Source organism: Erpetoichthys calabaricus, chromosome 12 (genome assembly GCF_900747795.2).
Source record: "Erpetoichthys calabaricus chromosome 12, fErpCal1.3, whole genome shotgun sequence".
Taxonomy (NCBI): domain Eukaryota; kingdom Metazoa; phylum Chordata; class Cladistia; order Polypteriformes; family Polypteridae; genus Erpetoichthys; species Erpetoichthys calabaricus.
In genome coordinates, this window is record NC_041405.2 from 2,127,356 (window position 1) to 2,138,412 (window position 11,057).

Below are 11,057 nucleotides of genomic sequence, written 5' to 3' on the forward strand. Positions count from 1 at the left end.
AAACTTGCTATGGAATGGCAAGTGCACGAACAGAGAGACTATCCTTTGTGTGATAACCCCAACTCTGCACATAAATTGATATGCAAACTGCAAACAGAAGCCACGTCACCTTGTATTCTCACTCAGGACAGTCACTTTTTATGGCACACATTCACTTCTGTGCAGGAAAATATGCGTAGTTCTCCAGAAAGAACTGGTTGTAATTGTGGTAGTTAAACTCACCTACCATACAACTTTGCAGCCATTGTCCATATACAGCACACATTTAGAAAAATATTTCCTGGAAGTATTATGTGTGAACTGTTTTATGTACAATGAACTTTTCTCAGAGATGTGAAGAAAGCGTTTTAGTAGAAGAATTAGAGATTGAAATGTGCGTGAAGCACTTCATCTCACTCATAAGGGAACTGTGGACAGATAAAGTTGTCCTGCTTCTTCACTAACAATGCAATTGTCAGTGCTTATAGATTAATGAAGCTAAAGCGTTATTCGTCCGTTAAAAAGGCGGTCGCCCAACAGGTGTGTCGACATTCCATTAAAGGAGAGCGCGTAATTGTAGTTTTATTCCTTCAGGGATAAAGCCCCTGTGTCAGACTGGCTCTCCTCTCACAATGGCAGCAGCTCAACTCCCAGCGTCTGTGGATCAGCACACCTGCTCAGCGTGTCTGGTGGTCCTGCAGGATCTCGTCGCTATCCCATGTGGTCACAGCTTCTGTATGGTTTGTATAGATGTCTACTGGAAACAGTCTGGCACAGAGGGGATTTACACCTGTCACCAGTGCAGACAAACCTTTGATTTGAAGCCTCCATTTAACAGGAATGCCACTTTGGCTGACGTTACTGCCACATTAAAAGGAGTGCTGGTGAGTGAAGCTCCATCTCAGAGTTACGCAGGACCTGATGATGTGCCCTGTGATGTGTGCACTGGCAGAAAACTGAGAGCAGAGAAGACTTGCAGCTCCTGCATGCACTCCTACTGTGAGACTCACCTGCGGCCACACAGGGAATCCGAAGATCTAAAGACCCACAAACTGGAGGAGCCATCTGGAAGCCTCAAAGACAAGCTATGCACAAAACACCAGAAAGTTCTGGAAAGCTTCTGCAGAACAGACGAGATCTGCGTCTGTTTACTGTGTGAGGAGGCTGAACATAATGGCCATGAGATGGTGACACCTGATATGGAGAGATCTGTCAGACAGGTGAGGAGTTAATTTAGATTTAGAACAGGATCTGGGGTCAGGACAGTGAGGTGCCAGTGTGTTCTTCGAAGATTGACTTTAATGAGACTCTTTCATGCATAACGTTGCCTACCTGGCACAAGATACTTTCAGTTTTTTTATAATGAACAAAAAAAAGAGGACCTGGTGTCACAGTCATGTAGTGGTTAGTTATTGTGCTTCACAGCTCTCAGTTTTAGTTGTTCTCACCAGAGGTGAGACACAGAGGCATGGATGACTGGCTGATCCTGACTAAGCTTTTTATGAATGTGTGTGTGTGTGTGTAATAGATTGTCCATGGTCTTACTTTGCAATTCATCTCTAGAGCAGGCCTGTGCTGTCCATCTCTGTTTATTTATGGATGAGTGGAATGGTGACTTTCAAACTGATGACACGTTACATGACTTCATTGTTGTCCCCATTCTAATGTTCTTCATACTTCATGATTTGATCTTTTTGAAGCATAAAACCAAGCTCCATTCCACCCACTTTCTCCTAACACGTGATGTTCTATAACCAAGGCTGGCACCGACATTAAGGTGAATTAGGAATTTGCCTAGGCCACAGATCATAAGGGGGGCCCCAGTAGCATTGGTTATCTACCGAACTGTCGATTGGCACAATAATAAACTTGGCCTAGGGCACAAAATAACCTAGCCCTGGCACTGCCTATAACTTTTGCTCATCCATCTTTAGAACATCAGAACATTAGAACACTCTGGACGTGAACAGGCCATTCAGCCCAACAATGCTGGCCAGTCCTATCCACTTATTTTCCTCCAAAAAAACATCGAGTTGAGTTTTGAAAGTGCCTAACGTCTTACTGTCTACCACACTACTTGGTAGCTTATTCCATCTTCATTTCAACTCATTTCTTGATCCCTCAACGAGGCCATCATTGAGATCAGCTTTGTCCCTTGGACTCTTCTGCACTGTCGACCACAATCTTCCATCCAGTCTAGTCCCTCAGGTGTTTCACACATTTGCCTTCAAGATGCTCCACTGATATACACTCGCTCTTCTTTCCTTCCTCATTCTCCTTTGGTCTTTTCCCTCCTAACAATCCCTGCTGGACTCTGTTTTTCCATCTTCCCACACCTCATTCATCTCTCCTTCACTTTGTCTCCTCACAGAGTCTGCTGGAAAACAGGATGGCTGAAATGAAAAAGAGAATTGAGGAGAAAGAGAAGAAACTGGAGGAGACGAAGGAGACGGTAGTGAGGATTCAGGTGAGCCATGTGTCCAGCTCAGATACCACAATGGAGTTGAATGAGAGAAATGAGAATTGAATTTGTGTCAATACTGCTGTTGTATCAGGAAGAAAAAATGGCTGACTGTGTGCTTCTGCGTTTGTCCGTTATGAAAATCTACGCCGTCAAAGCGACCTCCACCCAGATTTGCATAGACTCTCCATTTCAACAGGCAGACTACAGTACCCATACTTTATTAAATAAATGCCCTATAGCAGGCATTTTAGACCTTAGCACAGGTATGCAAAGTTGCTGCCCACTGTGGGTTTTGTCAGTGAATTTTTAGAATCAAAATTGTCCTCCCAGGAAATGTATAAAGTGAACAAACCTCCTCTTATTCCATCCCTGCTACAGCCAAAAAAACAAGGGGGTGATGTCGGCCTCGTGCAGTGCACATTATAGCAGCTCCGTCTCCAGTCCCCTCTGCTCCAGGAATGAGCAACCTCTCCTGGTGGTCGGACAGTTTATTAAGAGTGGGACCTGGAAGTGGTGGGACATCTGAGGAGGTGAGGAGGAGAAGGCATGGAACTCAGTCGGCCTCCGAGCCACTCGTCAGAACTGTGGAGGAGAGGGGAGAAGGCATGAGCAACTGCGCCCCCTCTTGGTGTGGAAGGGTACTGCTTGCCTTACTTGAGCCCTGAAGGAGTTCCCTAAGCTCTTGTGTGTAACATTAGGTTTACGTTTAGTGCATTAAATGGTATAAAATAATATTCTAGAGACATTTGTAAGCAATATTTTCACATTAAAATATTGGCGCTTAATTTAAAGTATTTTGAAAATAAAAACTAATATCTAAAGACAAAGATGCCCCAATATTTTCCTTTGAACTAATTAGTCAGTCAGTCAGTCATTGTCCAACTCACTACATCCTAACACAGGGTCACTGGGGTCTGCTGGAGCCATTCCCACGCAGCACAGGGCGCAAGGCAGGAACAAATCCCAGGCAGGGTGCCAGCCCACCGCCGTTTGTACTCATTAATCTTTCCCTAATCTTTATACTTTCACATTCTGTTGTGCACAAATAACAAAAAGGCACAGCTCTCAGCAAGTCACATTTTGTTTCAGAACAATGGCGGTGATTTCAAAAACAGCCATAAAACACACCTGGGGAATTCTCCTGGAAAAACCCAACTCCTCTGTGCCAGGGCTGATTTCAATAAAATGCAGAAACATTGCCATCAGCAGTGAAGATGAGACATCACCCATCAAGGGCAGTGCTTCTCAACCTTATTTGGTGTTGTGACCCATACAAGTATCCTCACGACCCACCAAGTGGGAGCCCCTTCTGGTGAACTGTGTGATCATCAGAGAGGAAGAGGAGCCCCCTTTGGTGAATTGAGTACAGTCATTTTAGCAGGGGGTCCCTTTTGGTGAATCAAGCATGATCATCTTAACGGGTGGGTCCTCCTTTGTGAATCAAAAGTGGTTGACAGAATGGGAGGGAATTAAACACGATCATCAGAGTAATAACCCATCATGACACACTTCATGGCCAATGTGTGGCCACCTACCAATATTAACAATGCTAACTTGCAACCCAGCGGTAGCAGAACGTGACCCAATAGTATCTGAAATTTGGAATCTGAATGTGAGAAGGACCTCGGGAGGAAGCTGCTGGGATATTTGAAGTTGAAGTTAAGAGTGTATTTTCCTGCAGCACTCTGTGAAACTGAAACAGTTAATTGATCTGTCCCACCCTCGCCCTCAGCTATGCTCACTCGTTTCATACACTGACCTTCTGTGACAGGCTCAGACAAAACACCTGCAGTTACATGTTGTCTGCACTTAACAAGTGAAAGGCTGGAGTCCTTGCCAGTCCTATTCACTCAGATTCTTCAGAATAACTCTGAGTTGAGACTTGAGGATTTCACTCATCTACCAGTCGACCTGGTTACTTATTCCACGTGTCTGTGTTTCCTTTGAGTAGAGATTCGTGCCCTTAATAAATTTCCCATATTCTTGTGAAAATCATTTTGAAGTACCAGCCTGGATCTGCTGTGTTAATTTCCTTCTCTTCTGATTAGTAACTATAACAACTTAACCGCAAAACATCTGTCTGTGGTTTGACTAAATCATTATCCAAGCAATAGCCGAGTTTACCTTCCTTAGGATTAGCTGTCAGTTCAGCAACTCTCAGGGTGTCTCACACCACCTGAAGGCTCGTCATTGCTAATGCTCTGTCACTATTTAGTAAAAAAAAAAGTCAGGGCACAGTGGCAGAGCGTAAGTACATACCAAAAACAAGCAGGGTCAAAATCCATTACATTTAAACACAGATGGATAGATAGATAGATAGATAGATAGATAGATAGATAGATAGATAGATAGATAGATAGATAGATAGATAGATAGATAGATAGATAGATAGATAGATAGATAGATAGATAGATAGATAGATAGATAGATAGATAGATACTTTATTAATCCCAAGGGGAAATTCACATACTCCAGCAGCAGCATACTGATACAAAAAATCAATATTAAATTAAAGAGTAATAAAAATGTAGGTAAAAACAGACAATAACTTTGAATAATGTTAACGTTTACCGAAGGGTGGAATTGAAGAGTCTCATAGTGTGGTGGAGGAACGATCTCCTCAGTCTGTCAGTGGAGCAGGACGGTGACAGCAGTCTGTCACTGAAGCTGCTCCTTTGTCTGGAGATGATACTGTTTAGTGGATGCAGTGGATTCTCCATAATTGATAGGAGCCTGCTGAGTGCCCGTCGCTCTGCCATGGATATCAAACTGTCCAGCTCCGTGCCTACAATAGAGCCTGCCTTCCTCACCAGTTTGTCCATGCGTGAGGCGTCCTTTTTCTTTATGCTGCCTCCCCAGCACACCACCGCATAGAAGAGGGCATTCGCCACAACCGTCTGATAGAACATCTGCAGCATCTTATTGCAGATGTTGAAGGACGCCAGTCTTCTAAGGAAGTATAGTCGGTTTTGTCCTCTCTTGCACAGAGAATCAGTATTAAATGAGCCATGTGGAAGATCAGCCTCGACACAGACGGACACCGAGACAGCCAATGTCCAAAACACACACGTTTATTTCAGTTCTGCACAGCACAGCCACAATAACTCACACGGCTCAGTCCTCTTCCTTTAATTCTCTTTTCCTTCTGCTGCCTCCTCTCCTCTCCTCTCCTCTCTCACAAGCTCTGTCCACTACCACCCAAATCCGGCTCTCTGAATGGAGTGAGGCGGCCCCTTTTATGGCACACCTGGATGTGCTCCAGGTGCTCCCTGATGATCTTCTGGCAGCACTTCCTGGTGTGTCAGAAGTGTTGCCCTTGCACCTGGAAGCACTCCCGCCATATCTGGTTCCTGGTGTGGTGGAAATGCTGCAGTCCATGGCTCGGGAACCATCCAGGAGCCCCCTGGTGGTGGCCACGGACCCCCACAGGGCCCAGATGCTATCCAGGAGTGCTGCCCTCTTATGTGTCAGGGAAGATATGGCCCCTCTCCCAGTCCCCTTCTCCAGGCGCCCTGGTGGGGCAAGGTCCCTGGTCGTCTGCCACAGCCAAAACCACCAAAAATCAGTAAAAGAGGAAAACAATTTCAAGACCTATAAACACAAGAAATAAATGAAATGTGATATGGAGTCGATTTTAGGCAAATCTATCATTTTGGATTCCAGTTACCATACAGCAGCAGCAGCAGCTTATTGATAACATCACAATGTGTGACTTCCAGGATCATACGCCTAGAAAAAGACCACTCTGTTATGGAAATGAAATAAAAAAATAGCAACTACCAAGAAAAATAAAATGACAAAGTGGGATTTAACAAAACATAAGAATAATACAAAGAAGTAGTTCAAATTAAAAGACACAATACAAATACTGTATTGGCACATCTGAATTTCACGATGTTCCGAACCCCTTCTGTTGAAGTACAGAAAGAAATGTATTATATACAAAAACTGTAACAAAGTAGGACATATTGTAACAGATAAAAAAATCACAACATCATTCGCATACACACCTGACCGTTGAGTATCTATCTGTCTGTCTGTCTGTCTGTCTGTCTGTGTGTCTGTCTGTCTGTCTGTCTGTCTGTCTGTCTGTCTGTCTGTCTGTCTGTCTGTCTGTCTGTCCGGCCCAGAAGTGAGAGGTGGAGTCGAAGCTCCACCTCCGAGGATACACAAGCAAGGCAAGCACGTTGGCAAAACAAAACCTCTGAAGAAATACAGTCGCTAACATCACCAAATTTCCTCCTGCCGCTAATACACAAACGATGCGAGCACATCAGCAAAACAAAACCTCCTCAGAGAGAGACGCCCAGAGTGGTTCCTTTCAATTACCTGACATCTCTACATTTCAATTTTTTTTCTGACGATTTCAATAGTTTCTGGGACCCCGGGCTTTTTACAGCACGGGCTTACACAGCTAGTAGAGACATAATAATTTAATCAATCATATCCTAAAACACTGTGGGGAGCACTGTCAAGTCCAAATGAGAGGTGAACAGATTTATACAGACCACCTGGGGTTGGAAACTGGAGGGTTACTGCAGCTACATTCCATGAAAGGCTCTTAGTAGATCAAAGGTCCGTGTATTTCCAAGAGCTTATCATCTCATGGCATGAGTCATCAAAAACACCCCAGCGAAACCACCTTTTCACAATATTTCTTTTTTACTTTGAGGTCGCAGTAGTTATCAGTGACTCCATGTTTGGTAGCTCCTCTAAAGTGTATGGGGTTGAAATTAATGTCTGCCTATTTTGATTCAGAGCTCAGCAAAGAGAGAAGTGCAAGAACATGAGGAGTCCTTCGCGTCTCTCCTTCAGTCCATTGAAAGGCTAAGGTCAGAGATCAGCTGTCTGATCAGAGATTATGAGCAGAGGGAAGTGAGAAAGGCCGAAGCGCTCATGGGGCAACTGAAGAACGAGATCAAGGAACTGAAGAGGAGAGATGCTGACCTGGACGAGTTCTCAAAGACAGACAACCACATCTACTTCCTAAAGGTGAGCGCACCAATCTAAAGAGCACCAGCAGGCCTGTTTCACACACACAGCTCTTGGCCTTCATGTTTTTCTCCTCTCTGCTCTCCACATGTAGAGGTTCCCATCAATCTTTTCCATCTCTGAAGATGCAGATGCACCCATCATCGCTGTTAACAGTGACTTCCTTCCTGATACTCTGAGGAAGGACCTATCTGACCTGAAGAAGACTCTGGAGGAGATCAGCGACTGGGAGTTTATGCAGACCAGTGACACCGGTGGGTTGTGTGTCCTTAGGTGGCCACTCAATCAATCCAGAGAGACACTCTGACATGGAAGAAGCTGTCCTGTTCATCGAGAGCTCTGGAGACTAATACTCGGCTTTTCTCTTTCTCTCATTAGGACTTAATTATCCAGGTCACATTCTGCAGTATCTGAGAGGAAGAAATTATTTTTTAAAATGCAAGTATTTCTACTTTTGTCCAGTTGCTTCAGTTTGTATATAACATTTTTATGAGAAGAATCCATGTCTTTATTTCTTCTCTTTGAGTTTCCTTCTGTGCTTTGTGAAATGTTTGCACATTTTAACATGATGCCATATTGTTTGTTTATGGGGACCACCATTTTGTCAATGGTGTCCTTACCATTGCTATGGCGTTGAGACAAATGGACAACCAGAAGTACACAGTGTTGGCCTTCAATAACATCAAGATGAAGGACTGTGCGACTCAGATCATTGCTTTGTATATTACTCCATTTCTTTCATTCTCTCCTCCTCATTTCTTTCACATTTCATTTTTATCCCCCATTCTCCTCCATCACCCTGACCACCTTTTAAAGCTGAATTTTCTACAACATTAAATTCAATCATTCATTTTTTTAGCCCATATGCTTTCTTGCATTGTGTTTCCTTTTTTATGACCCCGACCTTCTTTGCCCTCCGTTCTTTCACCTCACTTCTATCTTAACTCTTCTCCTCATCCTCTTGACCTTCTCTTTTTCTATTCCCACTTCTTTTCTTTTTCTTCTCCATCATCACCTGTCAAACTCCTGAACTTTTTTTCCAATTGTGAGCTGACCGAGCACAAATCCAAACAGAACCAGAACAAACAAAGAATATTTGGGACACCAGCCGGGTAGTCCTGTTTAATTCCCTGATTTTCTTCTATAAACTTAAACAAGAGCCTTCTGGCAATTGTGAACATAATCCTGCAGGGTACACACCAGAAAATACATTTGGCTTTTAACTTTAGCCGTGGCAATAACAGGGGGTCTTCCAAAGAGCTCTCACTCAGTCTCAAAAAGACAACTCAGTGGAGGCTGCTGGGATTTTTATAACAAGAGGCGGAGCTAATTTCCCTCATTAGGAGGTTTCTGGGAGCTGCAGGGAAAAAGGAGACACAGTTAGCAACAGCGCCCCCTCTCACCCTGGTGGGTTACCATTTACCTTGAATGAGCCAACTAGGAGATCCTTGGACGCACATGCATGACACCATTTTACTTATTACTCTTCTTCTCGTTTTTCTTTCTCAAAAACATTAATTCAACTTTGTGGCTCTTCCAGCTCAACTGTGTCACTCAAGTCTTTTGTTCTCACTTCTCTTTCATTCTCCTGCTGCTTCTCTCCTCCTGTTCCTCTGGTCCCCTTCTTCTATTCACTACTCCTTTGACCCTTACTCCAGTGGCCCTGTTGTTCCCAACACAGACCTGCACCCTGGCCTCACAGGTCTTAAGGACAGACCTCCTGATGTGATCCCACCTAAACGTAAAGGTGCTGCCCTTCGCTAGGCCCACATGTCCACTGCAGGTGTTCACCTCACTTCTGACTCGATTTGATGAGAACTCAGATGTCTGATTTCAAACTGACTTGTCCAGTCAGTGACCTCACTGTTGTAATGTAACACTCAGAGACTAACGAAGGTCACAAATTAAATTCTTTGTGTTTGACACTCTGTTTCCCTCAGTTCTAAATCTTGTGTTTTCATAATTTCTTCACTCATTTACTTTTCAATTCTCTCCATTTAGACTCCTGTCCACTTACTCTGGATCTCAATACAGTAAACAAGTGGCTTCACCTCTCTGAAGAGAACAAAAAGGTGACAAACAAGAGGGCAGTGACCCAGTACCCTGATCATCCTGACAGATTTGACAGTCGGTCACAAGTCCTGTGCAGAGAGGCTCTGAGTGGCACTCGCTGTTACTGGGAGGCCGAGTGGAGTGGAGAAGGGGCGACAATCGGAGTTGCATATGAAGGAATCAGCAGGAAAGGATGGAAATATGAATGTCTCCTTGGACGCAATGACAAGTCCTGGAGCTTGTCCTGCTCCGATTCCCATTACTCGGTGTGGTACAATAACATGAAGACTGAAATCTGTGCCCCCTGTAGTCACAGAATTGGTGTATATCTGGACTGTCCTGCTGGCTCTCTGTCATTTTATAGTGTCTCGGACGCAATGATCCTACTGCACAGGATCAAGACCTCCTTCACTGAGCCACTTTATGCCGGGTTTGGGGTTGGATGGCACTCCACTGTAACAATCTGCCCTTTGAGCCCATTTGAGCACTGACCAGCGTCGTATGTCACTTCATGTCACTCATGCCTGCTGATTTTGGAGTGACCATGAAGGAGTTCCTTCCTGACTTTTGATCAGAGAGTGGATAGATTTAATGGGGGATATTTGTAACAGAAAAGATTGAACAGCAAAGTGGTATGTGTCTCCTTATGCAACATGGAGCGATTTGAAACTTTCAATACTCTGAAGAGCACTAAAGACATTTGACTCTCTCCAAAAGGGATTATAGAGTTTATTCCCCCAACATGTTAGAAGCACTGACTGTTTTGTCAATCCTCATTGGACTTCATAAATGATTTAACCATAACATAGGGGTGTCCAGCTCCGGTCCTGGTGGGCCACAGTGGCTGCATGTTTTCATTCTAACCCTTTTCCTAATCAGTTTTCACTGCTAATTAACTCCTTTGCCCTTCATTTTAATAGCACTGTTTTAAAGGATTCAGTCCTCTGAACTGATTTGTTTCTTCATTAAAGGGTAGCCAAACAGAAATGAGACGTGAGATGAGCCAACAGGTGACCAGCTAAACTGGAATGTCATACTCCAGCTAATTTCACTCCAACCAGTTTCTTAATGAGAAGCTAATTCTTGCTGTTGATTAAAGCCGTTATTGCATATCAGGACTTGTTGCTGCTCTCATTCTGCCACAGCATACTGTTGGTTTTCTGTTTTTACTAAGACCACGATGTTTTGGTGACCTGAGCAGACCAACATGACCGAGACCTTCCCTTTTCTTTATTTTCAGGTTAGCTAGTCATGTGGCGGCTTGTTTTGTGTCTCATTATTGTTTGACTGTTCATTAAGGAAAACGAAACAACTAAGGGGGTCTGAGTCATGTCAATTAAAACTAACGAAAAGAAGTTAATCAGCAGCAAAAATGGCTCACTAATTAAGAAGATGGTTAGAATGAAAACCTGCAGACACTGCGGCCCACCAGGACCAGAGCTGGACACCCCTGACCTAACACAAATCCTGTAAGTCTGAAATGGACTGCTCTCCATGTTATATGAATGATAGCCACCAGAGGGCGAACATGGACCACGTAGTCATCCAGAGACAGCACTCCTGTTTGTAA

At 43.9% G+C, this 11,057-nt stretch overlaps 2 protein-coding genes across 2 annotated transcripts; both read left to right on the forward strand.

Annotated features, from left to right (window-relative positions):
- The first annotated feature begins 586 nt into the window (after nucleotides 1-586).
- On the forward strand, nucleotides 587-9,199 carry LOC114662229 (E3 ubiquitin-protein ligase TRIM47-like). Its single transcript, XM_051934834.1, has 6 exons — nucleotides 587-1,199; nucleotides 2,351-2,446; nucleotides 7,202-7,435; nucleotides 7,530-7,689; nucleotides 7,814-7,877; nucleotides 9,094-9,199. The coding sequence occupies exons 1-6, from the start codon at nucleotides 612-614 to the stop codon at nucleotides 9,197-9,199; spliced, it is 1,248 nt and encodes a 415-aa protein (XP_051790794.1). The 5' UTR covers nucleotides 587-611.
- Nucleotides 9,200-9,426: 227 nt separating this feature from the next.
- LOC127529902 (tripartite motif-containing protein 16-like protein) lies at nucleotides 9,427-10,356 on the forward strand (the record flags this gene model as incomplete). The annotated part of the gene is made up of 1 exon (XM_051935169.1): nucleotides 9,427-10,356. A coding segment is annotated over one exon (552 nt), but the record flags the coding sequence as incomplete, so codon positions are not given.
- Nucleotides 10,357-11,057: the final 701 nt, after the last annotated feature.

What these genes read in the sequence shown, in the direction of transcription:
- LOC114662229 (XM_051934834.1), top strand. Translation starts at nt 612, where the DNA reads ATGGCAGCAGCTCAACTCCCAGCGTCTGTGGATCAGCACACCTGCTCA. An exon ending in TGGAGAGATCTGTCAGACAG is followed by an intron (nt 1,200 to 2,350) that starts GTGAGGAGTTAA and finishes GTCTCCTCACAG; the next exon opens with AGTCTGCTGGAAAACAGGAT. An exon ending in TATGCAGACCAGTGACACCG is followed by an intron (nt 7,690 to 7,813) that starts GTGGGTTGTGTG and finishes TTCTCTCATTAG; the next exon opens with GACTTAATTATCCAGGTCAC.